Source organism: Vombatus ursinus, unplaced genomic scaffold (assembly GCF_900497805.2).
Source record: "Vombatus ursinus unplaced genomic scaffold, bare-nosed wombat genome assembly UNPS02010461.1, whole genome shotgun sequence".
NCBI lineage: Eukaryota > Metazoa > Chordata > Mammalia > Diprotodontia > Vombatidae > Vombatus > Vombatus ursinus.
This window is the reverse complement of record NW_020950239.1, coordinates 9,902,714-9,930,129: the sequence shown is the minus strand read 5'-3', so window position 1 is coordinate 9,930,129 and position 27,416 is coordinate 9,902,714. Positions and strand designations below refer to the sequence as shown.

General features: G+C 46.2%; 1 protein-coding gene across 3 annotated transcripts; it reads left to right on the top strand.

Annotated features, from left to right (window-relative positions):
• The first annotated feature begins 461 nt into the window (after positions 1–461).
• On the top strand, positions 462–27,416 carry ENOPH1 (enolase-phosphatase 1). Of its 3 annotated transcripts, none has more exons than XM_027854587.1 (6): positions 462–618; positions 8,986–9,087; positions 9,781–9,980; positions 15,558–15,690; positions 17,321–17,444; positions 26,310–27,416. In XM_027854587.1, exons 1-6 carry the CDS (start codon positions 535–537, stop codon positions 26,447–26,449), a joined length of 783 nt encoding a protein of 260 aa, XP_027710388.1. In that variant the 5' UTR covers positions 462–534; the 3' UTR covers positions 26,450–27,416. The 3 variants fall into 3 exon arrangements, with proteins under 3 accessions (XP_027710388.1, XP_027710391.1, XP_027710390.1); XM_027854590.1 differs by having other exon boundaries at positions 506–589; XM_027854589.1 differs by lacking the exon at positions 462–618 and adding an exon at positions 7,589–7,659.

Sequence of the window (27,416 nt, the reverse complement as noted above, 5' to 3'; positions counted from 1 at the left end):
AAGCGTGCGCGCCCGGGAGCGCCTTTCGGAGGTGGCGCGGCCCGGGAGGCGTTTCCGCTCCCCACCCCAGGCACGCCAACGCAGCAAGTCCCCCCCCCCCTAAAAAGTGCCTAGCTCGGGCTGCGGGAGCGAGAGGCCTCGCGGAGGCTTTCGGCTGCGAAAGGGGGCGGGGCGGGGGGAGAGGGACCGTCTGCCAACATGAGAAGGGGGAAGGTCGAGGGAGCGTCAGAAGGAGGGGAGGGGGAAGCCTCTCTCGGCACGTGCTCCCAGAACGCTCCCGCAGTCCCCCGGCGGAGCCCGCCACGCTCCGCGCAGGCGTGCTCTTTGTTCCCTCCCACCAGGACCGCTCCGGGTCGGGGCCTCGCCGGCCAATCGACGCTCTCCCCCGCCGCCGCGCGGGCACGCCCCCTCCGCCCCACGTGTCCCCGGCCGTCCAGCCCCCACGCGCCTGCGCACAGAGCTCCCCGAGCGTCTCCCGCTGGGCTGCCGGGTTTCTCCCGCGCTCTTTACAGCGGCCGCAGCCGGGGCGGAGCCATGGTGGTGCTCTCGGTGCCCCCGGAGGTGACCGTGATCCTGCTGGATATCGAAGGTACCACTACCCCGATTGCTTTCGTGAAGGTGAGGGGCGGCCGCGGCGTGGCCGGCATCTAGCAAGCGCTTGCTGTGTACCGGGGGTGGGGAGGAAGAAGCATCTAGGGGGTGCCTGCTGTGTACCGGGAAGGAGGGGGCAGCGAGGCCGGCGTCCGGGGAAAGCCTGCTGTGCACGGGGCGCCCTGGGGGAGGGTGGGGTCGCGCCGTTCCCCATGCACCAGCCTCTCCCCCGGGCGGGACCTGGCATGGAGCGGGCGCTTAATAAATGCTTGCTGACGCTTGACACTCACTGTGTGACCCTGGGCCCGTACTTAACCCCGACTGCCTCGCCCAAAAGCAAAAAAAAAAAAATGCTTAGCGATTAATTGCAGCGTTTGCGGTTGGGGCCTTTGGAGGCCTGCGACGACCCCTCCTCCCGACGGCCCCCTCCTCCCGGCGTCCTCCTTTCCCAGGTCGGGGTGTGTGTATTAAGCGCCTACTGTGTGCGGGGCTCCGCGCTGCGCGCCATGCCCTCGAGGAGCTCACCCCCACGTGCACCTGGGTGTGGGGGAGGGGCCTGGATGCCGGAGGGGACGTAGGGGCTGGGCACGGGCCAGGCCCGGGAGTCTCGGGTCGGCCTAGGCGCCCCGGCCCCCCGCCGCACATTGGTCGGTAGCGGGAGGGCGGAAGCGGTGCTGTGGGTTCCACCCGGGGGGGGGGGGGGGGGGGAGGGGGGGGGCAGCTCTGATGCCCCGCCCCCGCGCCGCCCACGTGTGCGTGGTGTGCGGGGCTGGGCGGTGGACGATGCCCGCAGAGGCAGGAAGGCTCGGCTTCCTCGGTTCAGGTCCGGCTTGCCTCAGTGTCCTCATCCGGCAAACGAGCTGCAGAAGGAAATGGCAGACCCCTGCAGACGGGGGTCCTGGAGAGTAGACACAGCGGCCCCCAAAATGTGCGCAGCACAGGGGAGAGTGGTTTTCATTCTGCAAACCTACGGTACGTGGTAGGTGCTTAATAAATGCTGGAATCCATTCTGGAGCCCTGCCTTAGAAGCGGATTTTTTAACCTTTCTGTTGATGTTTGGACTCGCAGATAGCATCACCCCTGCCGTTTGGCCCCATCCCTGAAAAAAGTTAAGCAAAACTACTTAAGTTGAAAGAAAGCTTTAGCTAGAATAAAACAAAGGTTTGTGTTTGAACTTGATGACCGCTAATCCCGTAGGGCTGGCCTTATTTAAAGGTTGATAGCGAGTAGATCCTTTTGGCCGGCAGCAGGTTCTTTTTACCAGGCATCTTGACGTGTTAGTGTCAGGACGTGAGCGTGATTTGTCACTAACTGGCCGAGGCCTCGTTGGAAGGACAGTCCTCTTCCCTGCCCCGTGGTCATATGACCTGTTCCAGGCCCTTGTTTTAAAGATGAGAAAACCTGAGGATTTTCAAAAGACGTGGGATGCTTTTTACAGATGTATGCACTAAGGAGAATTGCTTTCCCCACGGAGGAACGAGGAGTCTGAGTGCCAAATGTTTCATTTTTAAAGGCCTGATTGTAACACAGCGATGCCGAATTAGATTCGGAAACCAGACAAAGAATAGTCTGTATTTCTTTTGTAATAGTTTCTCAGAAGCACCAGGAGTATCCATTTTGTGGATGGGCTCTGGCAGTCTGGTGAGTGTTTTTAACAGTTGGAAGAAATGCTAAAATTCAGTTGGAGTCGGTCAGTAAACATTTGTTTATTGCCCTACTGAGCCCTGAAAGAAGAAGGAGAAGGCCCTAAATCATCACCCTGACCACCAGAAGCTTTTCCACCCTTGGTGTAACCCTGTTCTACAGCTAGGCTTGAACAGAAGATCTGAGAACGTGTAATCTTCCCTTGTGAGCATGTAATTTCTCTGTAAAATGAGGCTGTTGGCCGGGATGCACTTTGAGGCTCCTTCCAACGGGCAGCCTGTGCCTTGTTCTGTCTCGCCCCGGGGGCTGATGTAGGAGCAGAGGATGGACGCTGCAGAGAAGTTAGATGTGGCGGCTCGGGGGAGTCCTGAGGTATCCAGAAGTGTGACAGGCCGAGTCTGGAAAGCTGGTGGCTTCTTTGTCCCTCCCCGGAGGTCATCCCACAAAAGTTGGATAACTGAGTTAGGGATGTTGTCAGAGGGGTCTTTGTTGACACACAGGTTACCGTAGAGGCCTTGGGGGTCTGTAAAAGATTGGCTGAGGTCCAGGCTAGGACAGGGAGGGGGACAGGCTGGGCCTCAGCAGCACAGGATGTGACCATGACCTATTAGGGGAGTATTAGAACGGTTGTAACATTTCTAAAGCCTAGAACTGCTTGGGAAGGAAGAACACTGGTGCAGGGAAAAGAAACAGTTGGAGATGGAATCTGTTATGATAAGAAAGAAACAATGGTCTGTTATTCCCAGGAGCCCACTTTTTTGTATCCTAGACTCTTTTGGCAGTGTGATAAAACCTAATAATAATATTTTTCAACAGTTGATGGACATCCTAAATTCAGTTATAAGATAGTGGAACATGTCATTTTTCTTTCCCTACCCAAGATCACAGAACCCCCGGAACTCTATCCACAGACCCCTCAGGGTAGGTGGTAAGAGTAACATCCCAACCCCTGCCCCCAGGCAAGTTAGGCCAGTTTTTCCTTGAAAGCTAGCTAGAGCTAGCTTTCCTCCAGGCCTGGTTGGCCCTGGGGACTGACTGCTTGGGCTGTGGACATCGATGCCTGGTCTGGGCACGAAGCAGCCCCAAGGGGGTGAGGTTTCCTGTTAGATGGGAGATTGCAATGCGTGACTCATTTCAGGGAACGTTGCTCAGCCCAGGCAGCCACTGTCCTCCTGGAACATCCTTCATTTAGCAGGTCTTTTGTTAATTACTGTCAGACCTGTGAATATTTTGTCCCCATACTGAACCCAAAGTACCAGGGAACTGGGTCAGACCCAGCTTGGAACAGGGTCCGTGGACTTCTGGAGAAGAAGTAGAGTAGCAGGAGGAACCGTGGGAGCACAGGCAGGATGGCAAAGCACAAGGGTTAGTTCCTGGGGACGGTGAGGGCTTGGGGCATGGCTTCTTTATAATGTGTGGGTAACCGTTCCACCATAATTGGTGATTCTGTGTACTTAATTTTATTGCATTTAAAACCATGATGCTGAGGAGCCCCTAGGCTTCCCCACACTGCCAGGGGGTCCAGGACACACGAAGAGCTAAGGACCACAGCTGGAGAGGGCTTTGAATGCAGAGCCAAGCCCGGTCATCCCGGGACAGAAATGGGGTCATGGAGCGCCTGGGTGTGGGGCCATGCCCTTTGTGTGGTGGTGAAGAACTGGAAACTGTTGCCTTTGAAACTCCCATTCCCAGACCCAGTTTGAGGAACCCTGTGTATAAGTATGCAGAAAATAGGTTGGGTTTTTTCCCCCCTGGAGGTTTTGGGTTTGTTTGGCCTTGATCAGTCATGCTCTGTGCCCCAGTCACCGTGCTAAGGGCTGGGGACACGATGAAAGATGAAAACACAGCCCTGCTCTCCAGGCTCTCCAGGTCCAATGGCACGTGCATGTTTTCCTTGACCAGCCTGCCAAACCAGGCCCTCCCCATCCCAGGGTCCCCTGCAGACATGCCCCTGGGGGCTTCTCAGCTGGAGGGCTTTGCTCTCACTGTAAGAAATAGCAATTTTTAGAGAAAATTCAGTTTGACACATTACTCTGCTAGATACGACGGCACTCTGTTGCCCTTTGTTTAGAGGAAAAACGGTCTTGGCTGAAAACTCATTAGCTCATTAGCTACTCTGAGCCTCTGGAAAGAGATGCTGGAGGCTGAGGAGCTGGCTTGAAATCCCAGCAGCATAGAGGTCGTGTTCCCTGCTTGTTTTAGATGAAGAAACTGACTCCGACAGGTTAGGATTTTCCCCGGGCCAGAACAGGCCTGGGACCCAGATCCTTTACCTGTAGTTATTAGTATAACAGCTGCAGTCAGTAGTTAACGATGTAGTGTGCCTGCTGTGTACCTTGCACTGTATGAAGTACTTTACAATAATTATTTCATCTGACCCTGTGGGCCACATTTTACAGATGAGGAAACTGAAGCAACCAGAGGTAGAGTGACTTGCCTAGGGTCACGCAGCAGCTATTAAGTGTCTCGGGCTGAATTTGAACCCTGATCTTCCTGACTTCAAGCCTTGTGCTCCATCCACTGCACCGCCTGCTGCTTCCATCATAGTTTTTCTATTTCTGGCTCTCCTCCCACCTCCTCCATTTTGACGGGTAATATTTAGGTGGCTATATTTGGCACGTTAAAAAAAAATTAGCGTTTTCAAGTTGAAATGCTAAAATGCTGTATTTTTGCAGCAGGGCTATCCATTTAGAATATAAAAGTTCAAGGAGCCATGTGATATAGAATTCTGCACTAGAAATCAGAAAATACGCTTTGGGGTTCTGCTTTCCTTGCTCTGCATTGCTTCATACAAACCTCATGTCTTCAGAGCTGGGAGGGGGCATTCAGTAAACAATTCAACCATCTCCTATGCCGTTCACATGCAAATTAAAGCCAGAAGACCGCTACTTAGAACCCTGCAGATTGTGAAGATGATACATGCTTTGTGAAATTATTATTCTTAGAATTGGAGGCATGACCCAGATGTGGGAGGAGTGTTAGGACCCAGATGTGTGGTTACTACCAAACCTCTGATTAACCCTGTGAAGTAAGTGCTTTGAAAGGCAGGTCCCAAGCTGGCTAACACCTCATTATAGCAAATGACTCCTAGCCTCAGCGCCGAGAGGAAAACTCTAGGTGTACTGAAAACACAAGGGCTTTATTTCTGGGAACTTTTTTGTTCTGCACTGGAAACACCTTTCTCCTCCATCATGCACACAAGCTGTCTGTTTTTATCACAGATGAGCTTAACATTATCTGTTCATTCTTAGGGATCCAGTTAAGATCAGCATTACTCGGTTGTCCTAGTGCTAATCATTTGGAGAGAAAAAAATGATCTGGAGAAACTGGTATTTGAGAAAGCCAGGCAGGACTGAGGCCTGCATCTCGTGGAATTTATTTATTCTAGTCCCGTGTGTCCCGATGAGGATAAGGAAGCTCCTTCGCTCCAGAGTCCTGGTGTCTGGCCCGAGGCACAAAAGCCTTTGTTTCCCACAGGGCTCCAAGGTAGGGGAGCTTTGCCTGGAGTGAGCAGCTGCCTCCAGGTCAGAGTTTCTGTGTCCAAAGCGTCCTGTCCTCTTGGTCACCTTGGATTTCAAAAAGACGGTTCATCCCATTCACAATCGCTCGGTGGTTTTATCTTCAGGTAAACCCCCATAACCTCCCAAGTAGATGAGCTGCTTTGGATGCTGCCAGACACCAGTCTTATCTCGGGATGGTTGGGGAATGCCTTGCCGATGAACTCCAGCTGACGTCCAGCCTCTGGAGTGATATCCTCCGAATAAGTCTGAGTGCCCGACCGGCTCCCACAGCCCAGCTCCCCGAGTAGAAGGGGCCGCGTCACCTTGAGGGCTTTCTTCTGTCTTCCAGACTTCATGTTGCAAAGCCATTCTTAATCTCTAGGCAGGTAGAAAATCCTAAGGTTCCCAGCCTCCTGCGGGTGCGCTTGTAGCTGCCTCAACCCCTAGGTGCCTCCTGCCCCTTTGCTGGGCCGGACGGCTAATTCCTCCACCCCCTTTGTTCAGAAACAGCCAGCACCCCCAGCCCAGAAATAGGTGAAAATGGACTCTACCAGAGCCTTCCTGTCAGGCCCTGGGCAGGCAGGGGAGGGGCTGTAGAGAGCCTTCAGCCTACTCATCCCTGGGGCCTGGGGTTGGAGGCCTGGCTGTGTTTGCCATCACCCTCCCGGGCCTTCTCCGCCGCCCCTCCTGGGTGATTGGTGCGCTCTTTCTGTGGTCACTCTGCCTTCCAGTTGTGTTAGGTCAGGACGTGCTGTTTATGATTTCTTGAAATATAGTGGACAAACTTTTTTAAAAATCATAGTTTTTAAGGAATCCAATAATTCAGAAATTAACTTTTTTTGACCTTTTCCCCAGGTCTTTGGTATTTTCATGTCCTTGTGGAAAATGCATTTTTTCCTTTGAAAATCCAGTCTGTTCTTAGTGAGGTCTTCTCTCCTTCCATCAGGAGATCTCTGGATTTACACTAATTTTTCATACTGGTCTGTGCCCACTTATGTCTCCAGTTTTTGTTTCTGAATTGGGGCTTTGTTTCAGGGCCAAGCTCTGTCCTCTGCCCTGCCCTGGTCAGTCTTCCTTGGATTCCTGTGCTGACTCCTGGAAGTAGGTCCCCCACATCTTTGGGGTTCGGGGCGACGGATCTCCAGGCATTTCTATGGCATCTCAGGGTAGAGTGCTGGAGACATTGGAGCGCCTGGGCCTGAGCACTGCCGGGTGGCTCAGGTCACTCTTGACCTCTGCGGTCTCAGTGGGGAGCCCTTTTCTCTTGCTGCCTCTAAACCCAGAGCCCTGCAGGCCCTACCTCTCAAGACAAGAGGGGAGGCTGCTGGCCTCTTTCTGTTGTTGCCTTTGGACACTACTTTGGGCTGACTTTGGATGGACGCAGCTCTGGGTTGGGAGAAGTCGATGTAGCCTCTCACTGCATTTCTAAGTGACTGCTCTAGAGGCTGTGAATTTCAGGTTTTTGCTCTAGTAGGTTTGTAGACACCGAGCCTCCCAAGAGGTTTGGGGAGGGTCTCACGGCCAGTTTGGCTGAAAGCAATTCTGTGTATTTTCTTCAGTAAAATATAATTATTTGAACAAATGAAGCATTTGACAAATTACTTTTGTAATTGAAAATTAATAAATGATAAAAATCAGCTTTCACCTAGGTCAGTTATGGAAATCAAAAAATTGTGTTATGAAGATGGCCAAGTCTTTACCTTTCCCTTTTTGGTGGGCTTTCTTTCATTCCCAGGGACTTCTCTTTCAGCAGAACCCTCCCATATATTACAGAAGTAGAGTGAAGTAAAATAAACCAACACCGTGGCCATGTCTGAAGATGTAAATATACTTCATTTTTTTTTTATCAAGTGTGCAAGCTTTTCATTCAAGCAGTCACTCGATCATGAAACAAATTCTACTTGGACCTCTTAACCTCCAAGAGGTAACATAGCCTAATTTGCTCTCCAGAAATCCTTTGATGTTGTTGTGGTTTGGTCATTTTCAGTTGTGTCTGACTCTCCGTGACCCCATTTGGGGTTTTCTTGGCAAAGATACTGGAGTGGTTTGCTGTTTCCTTCTACAGCTCGTTTTACAGATGAGGACACTGAGGCAAACAGAGTTAAGTGGCTTGACCAGGGTGTCACAGCTAGTATCAGAGGCCGGATTTTAACCAGTCATCCAGACTCTAGGGCCAGTGCTGTGTCCACCGTGCCCATAACAGAGCTCTTTCCGAGATATGGTATTCTCTGTAGCATAAATGGCCATTTATGCAAGGCCTCTGATGTGTAAGGTCATTGAATTGTAGTCTTGTGAGAGAGAAATATTCCAGCATCTTACCATCCAACCACTTGACCAGTAGCCAAGACGTACTTAGCTCTGATTTCATCAGTGTGACTGCTTCTTCCCTGGCACGGCCTGTGGACGGTCTCTGGTGGGCACTCAGTTGACTGGCAAGGAGCCTTTGCAGACCGATTGCTGGGTCCATATATGCAGGTAGCCTCTTCAGTTTTTACAGCTGTGCCAGAATCATTTTTGAGAATTGTACTCCCTCCGTGCCCTGGGGAGCCCAGTATTTGAATAGGTGGTTAGTAGTGGGTTAAATCTAAATTCCCACGTCCTGGGGAAATGTCATGTATTACAACAGTTTTGTGCTATATAAGTAAAACAAAACTTGCCAAACCCAGTGTGACGACAAGATGGAGTTCTAGACATATTAAAAAATCCTAGTAATCCAGAGAGATCTCAGAATCTTCTTTGTAGTTGTTCAGTCATTTCAGTTGTCTCTGACTCTATGACCTCATTTCCGATTTTCTTGGTAAAGATACTGGAGTGGTTTGCAGTTTTCTTCTCTTGCTCATTTGGTAGATTAGGAAACTGAGGCAAACAGGGTTAAGTGACTTGCCCAGGGTCACACAGCTAGGAAGTGTCTGAGGCTGGATTTGAACTCAGGTCCTCCTGACCCCACTGAGCTGTCTACTAATATAATCCCTACTTTTAATAGATGTAATATTAGGAATTTTAAAAATATATTCATTTTTCTGATAGAGAGCTTAATATGTAGCCTAACTACTAAGAAATAACCCCTCTGATCACAGTACTCCTTCTTGGATATTTTTCCTCAGGGGGTCATCTTTCCTCCTGTAAATGGAACCTTAGTCACATTTTTGGTAAATGGTCTTGGTGCTAAGCTGAGATTGTGGAAGAAAAACATGACTTCGTTTCTAGGCCTGAAATCCATCTTTTTCTGTCTATGATTATTTTTGTCCAGGACACGTTGTTTTCCTACATTCGCGAGAATGTTAAGGACTATCTGCACGCTCACTGGGGAGAAGAAGAATGTCAAGAGGATGTGAGTCTGCTGAGAAAACAGGTTGGAAATCTTGTGTGTCCCCCCTCCCCCATTCCCCCAGCCAGCGAGGTGCCCCGTCCCGGGGTGCTCCCAGCGTGCACGACAGCTCCTTCTGTTTCTGCATGTGCCCCTTCATTTTAGTGAATGTTTGTCCATTATAGTATGTGCTCACCCTGGTTATCCCTCTCTCCTCTTCCCTGTGTCTCTTCCTCCTCCCCACTTCTCCCTCCTCTCTCCCAGCTTTGTTCTCGCTTTCTCCCTCTTTCCCTCTCTTTCTCTCATCTTTCCTTTTCTTCTCACTGTCTGTGGTTTTACATTTTGTACCTTTACTAAAGTAGGCGCATGGAGAAAATGAAGGATAACCATTCTGTTCCTAGTTGGAATATCTCATGTACTGTCCTTCTAGAGAGCTGGGTAATCTGGTAGAAAGTCCTCTGGACGGAGTTGGAGGGTCTTGGTTCCGCTGCTGTCTGCGCCTGAGAGAGGCCACAGCCCTGCTCTGGGCCTCCGTTTCCTCATTTATAAAAATGGAGCATTGAAGTGGATGATTTCAAAGTCTTGGCTTCCGTGACCTTCTGATTTTAATAGGAAATGATATGTTTCCATTTGGGATGATGAGACTGGAAGTATATGAAGAAAGTGCCTGCTTTGGTTTTCAGGTTTCATTTTGAAAGGAGTTTAACAAAATCAATCGTTTTTCAAAATGACTCAAAGGCAGAAGAGGATTCTCACTTGGATGGAGCTGTGCTGATTCCCCCCAGATCTGATGGCGCCGATGACACGGAGCAGATGATCCAGGCCGTGGTGGACAACGTCTGCTGGCAGATGGCTCTGGACCGGAAGACGCCAGCCCTGAAGCAGCTCCAGGGCCACATATGGCGGGCCGCCTTCGCGGCTGGAACAGTGAAGGCCGAGTAAGTGACCCCACCAAAGGGCCTCGTATCCCGTCCCCTCGCCTACCTGCTCCCCCAGTCGCCTTTCCTCCCCCCGGGGGCCTTTTTAAATTTCTCCAGCGCTGCCAGAGTCTGCGGCGTCTTGGCCCCCTCAGATCTCACTGAGATGGTCCTCAAGGCCTTGTCTGTCTCCAGGCCTGGGCAGGACTGCCACCCCCGGCCTTTGCGGAGCTCAGGATCCCGTTCCAAGGTGTCGGAGGGGGTTAGTTAGGTTCCCTCCGCTGGCATGTTGTGCGGCAGCTCCGAGGTGACCCGGGGGCTTTGGTCTTGTCTTTCTACGGCTGAATTCTAGGATTTTAGCAAGGTCAGTGTCTAGCTAGAGCTGTCTAGCCAGTCATATTTGTTCTGTTCTAAAGTTTCCCGGGGGTGGGGGTGGCCTAGATTATTCCAGACAAGGAGCAGTTCCTTGATTTCTCCCTCTCTGTGAAGCAATGGTAGCAGCTGTGTCCATTTAACTCGGACCCCAGAGGCATACCTACCCAGGCCTCCTGGGCATCTGGGCGTTAATACCAGCCTCAAGTCTGTTGATGAAGAGTGACAGCCTATTAAGGGCCGCTGAAGGCGGGCTGAGCCGCTGCCTGGACGTGCGGCTCTTCTGCTAGTGTTGTACCGCAGGGAGGGTCGGACTCCTGTGTGCTGGGAGCCTGGAGAAAGGGGGTGTGGTGGGGCGGGAAGGGGGCGCGACTCCATCAACTTTCAGACTGACATTGGAAGCCAGCTCCAGGATTGGGCTCTTCTCCTCTTTCAGAGGCACAGAGTTGGGTTTGAATCCTGCTTTAATAGCTATGTGACCTTGGACCACCACTTCTTCATCTGTAAAATAGGGATGATAATTATAAAAATAATAATAATAATAACAGGGTTGTTGTGAGGTTCGAATGAGATGATGTAGGCAAAGCGCTTTCCAGATGTCATTTATTTCCTTATTAAGTAGCCTTGGAAGCCTTTTCCCGGCAGCTTTACCCCAGAATGGTGGGGGGGGTGGCAGAGGTCGTGGGAAGCCACCTGGTCGGGGAGCTGCGTCGTTGACACCAGTTCTGGTGCTGGTGACCTTTGGTAAGACGTCATCGGTCATTTCCTCCCTTCGTACGGTTTTCTGTTGCCCGTTGGGTCGCCTGTGATGCTGATTCTACCTTGATTGGTGCTTCATGATTTAAACCCATAGAGCAGCACACAGTGAATGACTCTGTTAAAAATAAGCTTGGGGACCCAGAAGCGGCCAGAGGCTGTTTAAAACTCTGCTATCTGCCAAACGCGAGCCTGGGCAGTCAGTGTGGTGTCATCTGGGGTTGTGTTTCTGGCTGTCCATACTCCAACTGGCTTCTTGAGAGATCTCCAGAGTTTCAGAATGGCTGGTATGGTCACATCTGCAATCAGATTTCTGAAGGCTTGAAGAGTTCTGGACTGAGCCTGAGGAGTCTGTGTTCAGTACCGGTCCTGCTGATACCTGATTCCATGACCTCAGGCTTCTTTCTTTATCTCTCTGGTTTCCTCATTTATAATCTGAAGACTCAGAGAGATGATCTTTGAAGTGTCTTTTCCCCTCTCCTATCCCACCTCTTTAAAAGTTCTGTGATCATTCAGCAGGAGATATATCTTATTATATACGGGCATGACCAGGGACCATTCCTGGGAGGAGGGAAGCTACTAGTCTCCACCCTGGCCATCATCCCCCTTGCTGCTGCTCCCCCGGCACCCTCCAAACCAGACCACCGGAGACCATGCCTGGAAGGCACCCATGGCGTCCCGTATCCTGGCTATGCATGCGTATCCATGCATCCTGGATCTTTTCCACCTGCCACTGGCTGTGACAATGGTCTGTCCTATTTTTATAGTCACCATCTTGGTTACTTCCCATACTGTAACTCCCTTCCCTGGCCGTGTATTATAGGTTGTTTTCCCCTTCTTAATTTGAATGCTTTGTCATACTGAAGCTGTCCTTGTAGTTGTCTTTGCGGAGACAGTGATGTATTTTTTCCACTGCAGTTGGAAATGCAAATTTTAGAAGTGGGAGGGAAAGAATGTTTATCGTGTTGAGTGCTTAAATAACAGCATATGATCAGTATAGGAACTGTTTAGGGCTGTTCAGGCTTCGGGATAAAACAAGGCTGCAAAACCTTCTGAAATTAACCAGTATTCATCTGATTTTGCCTAGTCGTAGGATCTCAGCATTGGAAAGGACTTCCAAGGTCGTTTAAGCCAACCCACCTATACCTAAGCCACGATCCTGTCTATAACATAGAAACTAAATGGTTACCCAACCTTTTGTTGAGAGCCTTAAGTGAGGGTATTCAATCCCTTCAAAGGCGGCCTCCTCTGCTTTTCAGTAGCTCTAGTTATTTCAGGTTAAATTTGACCTTACCATTTCTACCTGTGGCTCCTAGTTCTGCCCACTGAAGACAAGTAGAACAAATCTAATCTGTTAGGATTTTTATCGATGGTTGTGATGTCCTGTTCCATTCCCCCTTCTCCCCCAGTTTCTTTTTCTCTAGTCCAAATATTCCACAGTTCATTCTTCCCCTGCTCCTGAGCCTATCTGTAGAATGGGAGGGAATGACTGATGCCAAAGGTTACCAACTTGGAAGAACTGGTGTCTTTACACTTTTGTGGTTGTTGTATAAATCATTCTCCTGGTTCTTCTCACTTCACACAGAATCAGTTCATACAAATCTTCCCAGGTTTCTCTGAAACCTTCCATTCCACCATTTTGCATGGTGTAATAGTGTTATGTACTAGAAATTGTTCAGAGGTGCCCCAGTTGATGAGTACCCCCTTAGTTTTCTGGTGCAGGGGTGTGTGGGTGTGTGTGTGTGTATTTTTTCAATGTAGGATGTTTACCTCCTTCTTTGATATCTGGGGTATAGGCCTAATGATGGCATAGCTGGGTCAGAGGATATATACAGTTTAGTGTCTTCAAGGACAGAGTTCCAAATTTTATTCCAGAATAGCTAGACAGTTCACAGCTCCTTCAGCAGTGCATTAATGCATCTGTTTTCTTGTAGACTCTTGTCATTGTCCTTTTTTGACATCTTTGCCTATCTTGATGAGTATGAAGCGTAGTAACCTCCGAGATATTCCTCATGTTATTAATGATTTTGGATTGTTTTTTCATTTGGCTGTTGGTAGCTTGGATTTCTTCCTTTGAAAAATTCGTGTTCATATTCTTTGTCCATGTATCCATGGGAGAATGGCTCTTATTCTTATAAGTTTGGATTAGTTTCTTATGTATATTGTGTATAAGACTCTCGATGCTTGCTACAAAGGGTTTGTTCCCCCCAAGTAACTAACTTCAGCTGTAGTGGTTTTGTTTGTGCAAAAACTTGTTAATTTTACGGAATCCAAATTGCATATTTTATCATCCATGAGCTTTTCTGTCCATTGTTTGTTTGGTCGTGAAGTCTCCATAAATCCAGAAGGAAAACTCCATCCTTTTTCCTCCAATTTGTTTGTGATGTAACCTTTTGTATTGAGGTCAGGTATCCATTTAGAACTAATCTTGTCATAGAAGGTGAGGTGTTAGCTATACTTAATTTTTGTCACAATTTTACCCCAGTACTTGGGATTTGAGGTTTTTTTTTGAACACTAGACTACTAGGTTAATTTGCTTCTGTATATTGTGTACCTGAGGCAGCTAGGGAGCATAGTGGATAGAGCAGTCAGCTTGGAATCAGGAAGACATAGCTTTCTGAGTTCAAATATGGCCTCAGACACTTACTAGCTATGTGATCCTGGGCAAGTCACTTCACCCTGTTTGCCTCAGTTCCTCACCTGTAAAGTAAGCTGGAGGAGGAAATGGCAAACCACTCCTGTATCTTTACCAAGAAATTCCCAAGTGGGGTCACAGAGAGTCAGGCACGAATGAAATGACTGAACAACAAAATTGCGTACCTAGTCTGTTCTGTTGATCGACCTCTATTTTATAACTAGTACCATATTGTTTTGATGATTACTGCTTTGTAGTATAGTTTGAGTTCTGGTACTTTTTTTTTTACATTTTTTTCCCTTGAAATTTTCAACCTTTTGTTTCTCCAGATGAATTTTGTTGTGACTGTCTTTAGCTCAACAGTTGAATCCTTTGATGGTTTGATATGGCACCAAATAAATCAGTTTGGGTAGCACTGTCATTTTTATGATGCTGGCTTGGCTTACCCACGAGCAGTTAATCTTCCCCAACTTATTTAGATCTTTATTTGTGTAAAGTGGTATCATAGTTACAGTCATATGATTCCTTTCTGTGCCTTGAGATCATCAGGTGTTTCATACATTCTGTAATTATTTTAAATGGAATTTCTCTTTTTATACTGTGTAAATGGTCAATGGATAAATGAATAAATAAAAGATAGATTACAAATAATCACTTCCACATTTCCAAGTCAAAGAAATGCAAAATTAAAATAACTTTGGCCTCATACCCACCAAATTGGGAAGAAATAAACAAAATTCCATGGTAATGAGGTTGTGGAGAAACTTACATTACGTTTCTGTTGAAACAAAATTTATTGGTTTATTTGGCAGAAGAGTGGCATATTCGAATATTTGACAAACATTTTTAATTGTCTCTAGAACATTGTGCTAAGTCTTAAAAGACTTAAGCATTTAGAAAACCAACTGTCCCTATCATGCAGTTTACTGTTATATACTACATGACTTTCAGAAATAATCATAACTTTTCACCCATTAATCTGATTATTGTAAATGTGCACTTTGTTAACTGAAAGGGGGAAAAAAACCACTTTCTTTTCAGTAGCCACATAATTTGTAATGGCCCCAAACTATAGACAGCCTAAATGTCCATCGTTAGTAGAATGACTCAAGAAACTCATCGATGTAAAGGAATGTTGCATTGCAATTAAAAATAGCACATACGAGAAGTGTAAAGGAAACGATTCACATTTATCAAAGACAGTGAATGAAGGAGGACTGAGAGGTTAGCTTGCGTGCGTACGTGTTGACCACGGGGGCCTAAGTTTACCTCTCTGCGGTGTCACGGTTCTAGCTTCTGGCCCCAGATGGAGCCAGGCTAATCCCTCTTCCCCAAGCCCTTCGATCCTTGAATATCGCTCTTTTGCCTCCTTTGCACGGTTCTCCTGTGGCATGAACTCAAAGCCTGTTCTCACCTGTTGTCCTTGCTGTCCATCTGCTGGCTGCAGTGGCCACTTTCCCCTCTTAATTGACTGATTCTAATCTACTGTCAACTTGGACAACATGATTATCAGAGTTGGGTGAAGGGCGAGTGTGCCTCATGTGGGGGTAAAGGGGCTGTCTTCCAAGTAAAGGGCATCAACCTTATTCCCTCCATTTTAGTTGCGGGGTGGGGGGGGTCAGGTAAGTGGAGCCAGATAAGAGAGTCAGCAGCTGCCTCACGGTGGGCAGAGGGGGAGAGACCGAGACCCCCACTTCTGACACAGGGAGGCTAACCCTGGGCAAGTCGTGGCAGTAAGGGCTACCCTGCTCTTTGTCATCAAGAGTTTCTCACACTCTCATTCTGATCGAGAGGTGAGACTGGCGGAGAGGTTCTCAGCTGCCTCATTTTTCTAGGTTCTTTGAGGATGTGGTTCCAGCAATCAGGAAATGGAGACAAGCAGGCATGAAGGTGTACGTTTATTCTTCAGGGAGTGTTGAGGCACAGAAGCTGCTCTTCGGCTATTCGACAGAAGGAGACATACTCGAGGTGAGCCATGTACCTGTTTTTTTCTTTTGTTTTGTTTTGTTTTTTGGTTAGGCAATGGGGTTAAGTGACTTGCCCACGGTCACACAGCTAGTAAGTGTTATGTGTCTGAGGTCGGATTTGAACTCAGGTCCCCCTGAATCCAGAGCTGGTGCTCTATCCACTGTACCACCTGGCTGCCCCCAACCTGCTTTTTTTCTTGAACCATCAAGCTGTGGGTGATTGCACGGTATAAGTCAGCACTACAAAGCAAACCAGAATGTGGAAAGCTGCCTTCACATCCTCTCTGGAGGTCTGGGGAAGACGAGTGGAGAGCCGGATATACTTGGAATGCATGGTGGGGGGGAGGAAGAATGGGTTTGTGTGGTACCAATGTTGTAGATGCAGTTTGCATTTCACTCTGACAGAGTGGAAAATTATGCAAAGAAGATCGCAGCAGATCAGCTATTAAGCCAGCATGTAATAACTACCTGGTACGTAGTGGACAGAGCAGTCAGGTCAGAAAGACTTGGCTAGTTGTGTGTCCCTGCACAAGATACCTACTTTCTCTGGGTTTGTATGTGCTCATCTTTAAGATAATGTTGGGGGGCAGTGCCTGGAGCCAAAGGTGGTCGAGTGAAAGCAGGGACTGGCTTGAGCTCTCAAATTCTCCTCCAGTCAAATTTAGAATGACACCTCAAAATGAATTCTCGAGCAGGAGAACAGAAAGGACAGGGTAAAACAGTTTTCCAGCCCATAACAACTTAGAAGATCAGCAGAAAAGGTCAGTCTTACTGGAGTGAGAGTGGAGCACAGTCCAGTGTAGGCTGCCCAATGCAAGCAAAGCCAATAGGAAGCCTTGGGAAGGGGGGGCGGGGAAGAACAGCTGAATCAGCCAAGGTGGCTTCTGGAGCTCTCAGTTCACAGACGGTAAGGGGATTGGACAGCTGGTCAGAAGGAGATTGCAGGGGACCCTTTGCTAGCACTGGGTTCAGACTCTGTTGCATTGTTTCAGGTTGCAGTCACGCTGAAACCCCCAGAGGAGTGGGGATTCTGGTCACAGGTCCAGGGCAGAAAAGAATGCTTGTGGTTACTCACAGATAGAGTACGGGATGGAAGGCCACACCTCTCCTTAAGTCATACTATCTTAGAAGAATTGCAAACTTACACACCCTCCAGAACTAGCTGCACAAAAAACCCAAAGCTTGGGACAGTGCTCTCCCCCCCACCTCAGGAGCAAGGCCCAACTCTAACATACAGTTAGAAGTCAAGCAATAGGCCTGAAAAATGAGCACACAACAGCAGCAAAAAAATAACCCGACCATAGAAAGTTACTATGGTAACAGGGAAGATCACAACAAACTCAGAAGACAAAAATGTCAAAACGGCTCTATCCAAAGCCTCAAAGAAAAATGTGACTTGGTCTCAGGCCCAAAAAGAATTCCTCAAAGAGGATCTAGCCACTGTGTTGCCTCATACCATTAGTGAATATGGATAGTTATGTAAATTTCATTGTATCGGTAACATTTTGGGGTTGGGGAACACTAGGGAAATAGGCACGTGGTTTGATCTACTCCATCTCACTATCATATGATTGAGATCACCTGTTTCACTTGGTTTTTTAATTTTCCTCATTTCTCTTTCCTCTATCCAGCTTTTTGATGGCCATTTTGATACTAAGATTGGACATAAAATAGAGAGTGAAAGTTACAGGAGAATTGCCACGAGCATCGGCTGCTCCCCCAACAACATCCTGTTTCTGACGGATGTTACCCGAGGTAGGTGACTCCTCCTTTCTAGATTCTGGGCAGCGGACGTTGTGGCCTGTGAGGGACAATGCCAGGTGGGGTCTTAGGAAATTAATGCAAATATGTCCAAAGAAATTTTAAAAACCTAATCTCTTCAACCACTGAGGTTAGTTCTCCATTCCGTAGGGTTGTGGAGCACTGGCATTTTTGTTCTTGATTTCAACTCCCTACCATCTTTCCCCCATTTCCTTTCAGGAAAGGAGTAGTAAATCTAAGGAAAATAAAAGGACTTATTAAAAGTATGATTATGGGGGGCAGCTGGTTGGTGCAGTAGATAGAGCACCGGCCCTGAAGTCAGGAGGACCTGAGTTCAAATCTGGCCTCAGACTAAAACACTTGACACTTACTAGCTGTGTGACCCTGGGCAAGTCACTTAACCCCAATTGCCCAAAAAAAAAGTATGATTATGGGGAATGGGTAGGAAGTTGCCATGGGTCTGCAATGAAAGTTTAGAAAGAGTCTTAACTAAATTTGACTCTTGAACTAGCCTTGATTTTGGTAAAATGGGATCAGACTAGTGCTAATTTTTTAAAGTAATATTTTATTTTTTCCCCAATTTACATGTAAAGACAATTTTTAACATTTTTTTTTTTAAATTCAGAGGGCTTTCCCACTGGAAACTCTTTGAAGCATCCAAGGTTTTTCTGGTGCCTTGCTCTGGCTAACATCCTTAGGCGTCGTGGACATTTGGGCCACCTCCAACTTTTTTTTTTAATTCCTATCCTGCACTATCTAGTACCTTCAGGTTCATTTTACATCAAAGTATTCGGCCAAGGCAGAAAGTAAACTAGCTGGGGTTTCTGTGTCTGGAGAGGCAACTAACACTCAGTTGTGTAGGAGTTAGTGCCAGAATTTTACACTGGGCTACACTTAATTAATTCAGATCACTCTTGATCAGCTCCTTTCCTCACATATTGCAGCATGAATCACCTTCGAGGCCCAGAGGCTGTGCCCCACTAGGGCATGAGCACGTTGCTCCCCTTGACTGCTATTCACCCCTCTGACGGCAGGTGCAAACAGGGCCTTTCTCTGGTTAGCAGGGAAGCTGATCAATTTCATTTCTCACGGAGGAGCATCTGGGGGGATTCACACCTTTTCAGACCAGCGCATCCCAAATACTTATACATGAGGGAGTCCAGATGGGTCAGGAAACACAAGGCCTTGAGGGAAGTTAAAAGTGAGGAGGAAAGAGGAGGCTCAAGTGCCCAGCCTGGGAAACTGAGGCGGAAGAGAAGGACTGGGGCAAGCTCACACAGTGCAGTTTGCATCCACCCAGATGCCTGCCTGGGGAGCCCTTGGAAGACTCCGGTCTGAAGTGGGAGAAATGCTCCCCTCCCAGTGCTGAAAAGACACGGGAAACTTGGCGTTTGGAAAAGCCAGTTCTGCCGGTTTTGCAAGTCTGTGCAGAACAATGGATTTCTTTCTTCAGCATAAAATGGGCCAAATATGTTTCTTACTGTTAAACTTTTTGTACATTCATAGGTGTGGTCAACATAGAAAGAAAGTAGGGCAGTAAATGGAAAAGCAGATTAAGTGGGTTTGAGGTACAGGTAAAGAATAAATTCTCTGATGTGGAAGTTTGGAGTGGCGCAGAGCCTTGAAGCTCATTGTTTGGTGACTTTGGGAAGATTGGTGCTTTTAAAAGACTTATTTCTTCTTAGCCAACCACGTGAACCTGTTAGTTAACATTTGTTTTTCTAAAAATAAATTATTTTCCATTAGTAAGCTATCCCACCCCCCACCCCCGCCCCGGAGTATGGAAGGAAAATGAAAACACCTGCTAGGAACATTTATAAGCAAAACAAATGTCTTCATTGGCCACATCCAAAAAAAAAATCTCTTTCTGTATACTGTGTCCTTCACCTCTCTCAAAAGGCAAGTAGCAGAGCAGCGAGGTGGCTTGGTGGGTAGAGCTCCGGCCTTGGAGTCAGGAGGACCTGAGTTCAGATTCTCCTCTGATACTTACACTTACTAGCAGTGTGACCCTGGGCAAGTCACTTAAGCCCACTTGCCTTACCAGAAAGCCCCCCCCCCCAAAAAAAAGACAAGTAGTGTTTTCATCATTAGTCCTCTGGAATCCTAGCTGTTCATTACAGCGATCAGAGTTGTTTGTCTTCACAGGATTGTTTCCCTTGTTCTGTTCACTCTGTATCAGTTCACGCGAGTCTTCCCGAGTTTCTCCAGAACCGTCCCCTTCCTGTGATTTCTTACAGTACGGTAGTATTCCATCCCACTTAGAGACGTCATGTGTCCATCCATTCTCCAATTGGACACCGCTCAGATTCCCACTCTTTGCCACCTCATAAAGAGCTATACATATTTTTGTATGTATTTAGTTAGACTTTGTTTTGCTTAGGACTAATCTCTCCCTTAATCTAATTTTATTTTTGATTTCAACTCTCAACCATCTTCCCCCAGCTGCCTTTCAGGAAAGGAGCAGCAAATCTAAGGAAAATAAGAGGACTTAAACGTATGCTCTGTGGGAGTTGGGGGGGAGGCTGCCAGGGGGCTGTGTGGGAGCTCGGTGAAAATGTAGAAAGATTCATCTGCTCCCTCTGATTCTTCCTTTTCCCTCCTAGTTCCCTGTTGAGTGAGATTTATTTTTGTACCCAACTCTGTGTGTGTGTGTGTGTGTGTGTGTGTGTGTGTGTGTGTGTGTGTGTTCTTCCATCCTTTGACCCGTTCAAGGCAAAGCAACTTAGATGCTCCTTCCATCCCCTTCTGCTTGTGCACCCTGATTATGTGAAACCATTTTCCCTAACCTTCCTTCCTTCCTTTCCTTTCCTCCCCATCATAGTCCTCTTCCCCTCCCACCCTCCCTCCCTCTCTCCTCTTTCTCTCTCCTCTCTCTCCCTCTCCTCTCTCTTCCCTTCTCTCTCTCTCACTCTCTCCCCCCCCCCCTCCCTCCATTCTTCTCTTAAGATCAAGACGTGACAGATGCCCTCCCAGGCCTTGGACCCTGTCTATGATTCCCAGAGGGGCCACATGGATCATCTCCCTGTGTTAGAATATAAGCAGTTTGTCCTTGTCTGATCCTTTATCACTGTTGAGTCATGCTTACCTTTTTATTTATTTATTTACATTTACCTTTCTGCTCTTTTAACCTGTGGGTTTGAATGTCAGAGTTTCTGCCCTGCTCTGGTCTTTTCATCAGGAAGGCTTGGGAGTCCTGGCTTTCATTAAAGGTCCATTTTCCCCCTGTAGCATTATCCTCATTTTACCTGTCAGCCCCTATCCTTTGCCTTCTGAAATACCGTGTTCCAAGTTCTCCCTTCATTTATAGCAGTGGTTGCGTGTGTGCTTCTAACTGTGGCTCCTCAGTTTTTGAATTCTTTCTTTCTGGCTGCTTGTGGTATTTTGTCTTTGGCCTGGAAGCTCTGGATTTTGGCTGCCATGTTCCTGGAAGTTTTCATTTTGAGATTTCTTTCAGGAGGCACCTGGTGGATTCTTTCCACTTTTCCCTCTGGTCCCAAGAGGTCTGGATAATTTTCTTTTAAGATTTCTTGAGATAGGATGCCTAGGCCCTCATTTGGGTCATGGCTTTGAGGTCATCCAGTGATTTTTAAATTGTCTTTCTCCTCTTGCTCTCTTTTCAGGAATGATTATTTCTGCTGTGAGTTAACTTAGATTCTCTTCTAGTTTTTTCAGTCTTTTGTTTTAATATTTCTTGTCTCATGGAGTTATTGTCTTCTTCTGGGTCCATTTGAATTTTCTTTCTATTTTTTGTTTGTTTTGTTTTTTGTTGTTGTTGTTTGTTTGTTTTGGTGAAAGCAATTGCGGTTAAGTGACTTACCCAGAGTCACATGGCTAGTGAGTGTTATATGTCTGAGGCCCAATTTGAACTCAGGTCCACCTGACTCCAGGGCTGGTGCTCTATCCACTGCGCTACCTAGCTGCCCCTCCATTTGAATTTTCAAAGGGTTTTTGCTTAGGCAAGGTTTCTTACCTCTTGTGTTGAGCTGTTAATTCCCTTTCCAGTTCTTTCTGCCCCAGCTCTCATTTCTTTTCCAATTTTTCCCTTTAGCACTCTCATTTCATTTATTCAAATATTTTTGCACTTTTTTAAAAAACTTTTCATCTCTCAGGAATTCTAGTTGAATTTATGTGCCCAAGCTGTGTTTTTCTTTTTCTTTGTTGTTTTTAAATTAAAATTTTTTTGGTTACATTTTAAGTTCTGAACTGTCTTCCTCCCTCCCTCCCGCCCTGCAGCAGAGAAGGCCACCATTTGACACAGAAGTGTGTGTGTGTGTGTGTGTGTGTGTGTGTTAAAACCATACTCTGCATACTTCTATTTATTAGCTCTTTCTCTAGAGAGGTGGCTAGCATCTTCCTTCATGAGTGCTTTGTAGTTGATTTGAGTGTTTATAATACTTAAAATAACTTTGTTGTTCACAATTACTCTTTGAGCGATATTGCTGTTAATGTGTACAACGTTCTTCTGGTTCTGCTCATTTCACTCTTTGTTATTTCATGCAAGTCTTTCCATGTTTTTCTAAAATCAACCTGTTTATCATTTCATACAGCACAGTAGTATTCCATTATAATCATATACCACAACTGGTTTGGCCATTCTGCAACTGATGGGTATCCTCTCAATTTCCAGTTCTTTGGCACCACAGAGAAAGCTGCTGTAAATATTTTAGAATATACAGGTTCTTTTCTTTTTTCCCTGATGACCATGGGAAATAAACCTAATAGTGGTATTGTTGGGTCAAATGATATACACAGTTTTATAACTTTTGGGCATAATTCCAGATTGCTCTCCAAAATGGTTGGATCAGTTCACAGTTGCACAAACAGTGTGTCAGTGTCTCAGTTTTTCTACATCCCCTCCAACATTTATCATTTTCCCCTTCACTCATTTTAGCCAATCTGATAGGTGTGAGATGGAATCTCAAAGTTGTTTTAATTTGCATTTCTCTAATCAAAAATAATTTAGATCATTTTTTCATATAACTATATATAGTTTGATTTCTTCATCCAAAAACTTCCTGTTCATATCTTTTGACCACTTATTAATTGAGTTATCTATTCTTTTAGATTTGGCAAAGTTCTTTATATATTTGAGATATGAGACCTTTATCTGAAAAACTATGTACAAAAAAATTTCCCAGTAATCTGTTTTCTTTCTAATCTTGGCTATATTGGCTTTATTTGTTCAAGAGCTTTTTAATATAATGGACTAAAAATTATCCATTTTGGAATCTCATTCTATTTCTTGTTTATTCATAAATTCTATCCATAAGTGTGATAGGTACTAAGTTCCATGTTCTTGTGATTTACTTATAATATCACTCTTTATATCTAGGTCATATATTCATTTTGTTAAATGGTGTCAGATATTGGTCAATACCTACTATCTACCAGACTGCTTTCTAGTTTTCCCAATAATTTTTTCACTTAATAGTGAATTCTCATTCCATAAGCTTAAATCTTTACATTTGTTAAAAGCAAGGTTACTGTAGTCATTTACTACTGTGTATTATTTGTTTGCTCTGTTCCACTGATCCACCTTTCTATTTCTTAATACCAAATAGTTTTGATAATTACCACCTTATAATACAATTCAGGATTTGGTACCTCCTTCCTTTACTTTTTTTTTTTTTTTTTGGTTAATTCCTTTATATTCTTGACCTTTTGTTCTTCCAAATGAATTTTATTATTTTTTCTAGCTCAATAAAATAATTTTTTGGTAATTTAATTGGGGTGTCATTGAATAAGTTAGATTAGGTAGAATTGTCATTTTTGTTGGCTCTGCCCACCCATGAACAATTAATATTTCTAAAGTGTTTTATAATTATGTTTATGAAGTTCCTGGGTTTGTCTTGGCAGGTATACATCCAAGTATTTTATGCTGTCTGTGGTTATGTTAAATGGGGTATCTCTTATTCTCTTCTCGCATGGTTTTGTTGGTGATACGTAGAAATGCTGATGATTTATGTAGATTTATTTTATGTCCTATTACTTTGCTAAAATTATTATTTCAACCAGGTTTTTAGTTGAATCTCTAGAATTTTCTAAGTATATCATCATATAATCTTCAAAAACAGATAGTTTTATGACCTCATTTCCCGTTCTGATTCCTCCAATTTCTTTTTCTTCTCTTACTGCTATTGCCAGGATTTCTAATACAGTATTGAATAATATTGGTGATTATGGGCATCTTGTTTCCAAGCTGTGTTTGTCTCTGAGGTTTTGCTTGTGGATGTCTTGGAGTCATTGTCTTCTGGACTCGTGTCTTGAGCATCCCCGTCACCATGGTGATTTTATGGTTTGCTCACACGGCTTGCTTTTTTGGTTGGCTTACTCCTCCAGCCTCCTTCCTGACTGAATTGGATGTTAGAACCGGGCTCTGCACATTTCTGGGGGAAGGTCTGGACTAGTTCTGTTGCTGCTTTCTTAGAGTATTGAGTACTGTGTTGTTCTTGGGGTCACGCTGGAGACCCGCAGACTTTCAGTGTTCCAGTTTGCTGTCTCTCTGCAGGTTCCTGACCTGGGCTTCGGTCAGCCAGCTGGGGAACTCTGCTGGCCTAGGGTAGCAGGACTGCAGGCGCCGCTTTCATCTGGGACTCCTGCCCTGGTCATTCCTCTGCTGGCTTCAGTGAAACTGGGCTAAAAGCTGGACTTTGACACCCCATTCTACTCTGGGTTCCAAGCCATGTTACTGCTGATTGCTTCTGAATTCCTGGTTCTAGATCAGTACAGAGCCCTTTGCCCCGAAATGCCGCCTCTGGGTGCAGGTCCCTTCCTCAATATGTCCCGGGCCTCTGACCTCGAACTGGACAGTGACTTTCAGCTGCCCGTTGGCCCGTGCTGCCGTCTCCTCCTGCCCTGGTGCACAGCCTTACCTTGTAGTGGGCTGCCCGGAGCAGTGTGCTCCCGGAGGCTCTCCACACCTCTCTCTGTCTCCCCATTTCCATCTGAAATAGCGGAAAAAAAAAAACCTTTGGACATGCCCATCAGGATTTGATCTAGTGATTTTCTAGAGTTCCCACTGCCATCTTGGCTCCACCTCCAGCATTGACTTGTAGATTGCACTTTGAATTTGTTTAATTTCTTTCACCGATACCTAACTGCCATTCACTTTCGTTCCTGAATGTTCCGTGTGCTTGGATTAGGAAAAATCTTGATTTATCTTTAATTACGTGTTGGATTGGGGGAATCGAAGTGGTTCATTCAGGGAATGGGAATTTAAAGGCCCTTAACTTTTTCAGTTTTCTTAAGAGAAGGAAGGGGGTTCTCCTAAATGTGGCTGGCCTGGGCTGCTGGTGTTGGCTTGGATCATTTTACTTGTCCAAGTCACTTACAAATGGACTGGATGACCCTTAAGGTCACTTCAGCTCTAATTCTATCAGTTCCTAAGACACTTTTGGATTGAAATCAGACGTGGATTAAGAAAAAGACAACAGCAGTAAATGGCCACTTTTCCCAAGCTTCAGGTTACTGGCTTCTTTAGGGTGCTCAGAGCAGGCTTTCTGGTTCAGTGTGCTCTCAGCGTGTAGACCCTCTTCTTCACTTAGACCACAATGCCCTGCCCTCTGCGGATGGACAAGTAGAGCAAATAACAGTTTAGATCAATAAGGGATTCCCAGTAGCCCACTCTCCTCCCCCCACCCCAAGTGAGGTCAGATAATGAGAGCGAGAGAGAGGTCACCATGCCATATGTGGCTCATTGGGGCCCAGACCCTCTCTAGCTTTTCCCACGAGCTGTGAGCAGATCCTTTGTCCATATCACTTTCTACTTTATACTTCTTTCCCTCTTTACAATGTAATATCCTTTTAGCCACATGGGCAGTGTACTCCATCTTTGTTTATCCATCACCTAGCAGCATTCTGTATGTTTAATATTTATTGAATTGAAAATGTGTTAAATGCCCATTAAATTATTCCCCTGAACATTTCTCTTTCCTGGCCTCCTTTTTTCCTTTAAGTCTTACGAATACTTTAGGTGAAATTTTCGAAGGCCCATGGGTTTTAGATTTTGTTGAAAACAACAGGATCCCTAGATCGCAGATAAGCATCTAAGACAGCTCTTTGTCCGAGTACAACAGTTCGGGTGTTTTAATGCTGTATTCTCCCAGAACATGTTTGGAAGCTTCGAGATCAAGTCCCAAGGTTTTATGTCTTGCATGAAGGAAGGTCCTGCCCGGGTCTTCTGGACTTCCATGGATCCACAGAGATTTATGCATTTGTTGCCTGTTTCACTCTTTACCTCCTCAGCACTTGGCGGGGTCATTGTGATCTCCGCCCCAGTCCACAGCTTGCTTCACTTCACCAGGCTGCCCAGATGCTTTTCAAGTTTGCTGTGGTTGTACCCAGCTAGGAGCTTGGGGGAAAGAGGTCACAGATGATGAGTTTTGCAGCAGATCCTGCTTCTAGTATTGTAGTGCCAGGCCTGAGAATGCACGCGCCTGGCTCTTACTGCCAGGAAGAGTTGATTTGGGGTTGGGGGGAGGGGTGGAGAGCCCAGTGGGTGGTTTGAGATCTGTGAAGCCCATTTATTTGTGGGAGAATGTGGCCTGTTTGAAGAGTTAGCAGAAGAACAAGGTTTGGTACCAAATTGCCTCCACCTAAAGCCGAGGTTCCCCTGAGCATTTGTCCCAGATCCATTCACGACATCCTGTCCTCGTTTTTGTACGTGGGGTGAGCCGCAAGAAGGGTGGAATCATCTTGTTTTCATTTGTCAGGATGACAGAGGGCCCCTTCTCACTTGTGTGCAGTCGCCGAGTGATGCTAAGTAGCCTCATCTGAATGGTGACATTGCTCAGGCACAGCTGAGTCTGAGTGTCTGCTCCTCTGTTTTAAGGAAGGTCTGGTCCCGTTTTGTTTCCCCAGAGGCCAACGCGGCGGAAGAGGCGGATGTCCATGTGGCGGTGGTAGTGAGGCCCGGCAATGCGGGATTGACGGATGATGAAAAATCCTATTTCAACCTCATCACTTCTTTCAATGAACTGTTCTTGCCTTCGTCAACTTAGAGGAAGAGGTTTTCTTGTTTTTTGAAGAGAGATCAAAACTACTTCTCAGAATTGTACCTCTGCTCTTGTTTTCTAGGTTTATCCTACTGATAAAGTCACACATCTGCAGAAAATCACATGTTCAGATCGCCTTCCCCAGGGGTCCCTAAAGGAGAGGGAAAGGGGAGTTTTAATTCAGTAAAATGAAGGCCTATTTTAAGAAAATTATGAAGATACGGGAGTTATTGAGAGGCTGCATCACTAAAGTATTTGCTCCCCTGTGGGGTGGCATTTGCTAAGCACAGTGGGTAAAATTACTGAAAAAAGGAAGATGTATTTGTCAGCCTGCTGTAGCTGGTTCTTTACTAAGTGGAAAGCTAATTTGGAAAAGTCATTCTAAAACTTCACGATCCTAAAACCATTCCATGCAGACTTGCTAATGATTTTAGAACCTTTCTACAGCAAGCATCCTCTTTATGGTGATGGGAGCAAACACTTAGGTGACCAAAGTGTAGCCAGCCTTGCCTACAAGAAGGCCAGAAGTCTGTTGTTAGCATCTAGTGAAGAAGAAGAAGAAAACTAAGAATGAAAATCGCTCCCAGGCCTTGACTAGCCAGGTGCTGATGTTGTTGTTAGGACATAGCTTGTGATTCCATGGCTCTGACAGCGGCCCTTAATAACCTTACCTGTTGTCCAGGTGCGAAATCAAAATGTGGTTTTAACCTCTAACTCCAGGAAAGCTTGGTGCTGCTTATCAGTGTCCTCCAAGGCTTGAGTGCGTGGCATGTCATCCCTCAGATCGAGAATACCTTGTAAAGGATCCCTTTCCCTCAGAACTGTTAAAGAAGAAATGTAAACTGTAGAAGTACTATTTATCCCAGTTCGGTTCTGATATGCGTGTTCCTGTGATACTTCATGTTGTGATTAATAAAAACCAATTTCCCCTGGTCGTTTATTTATGACCCTAGGGGCTGATTGGTTGACGTCC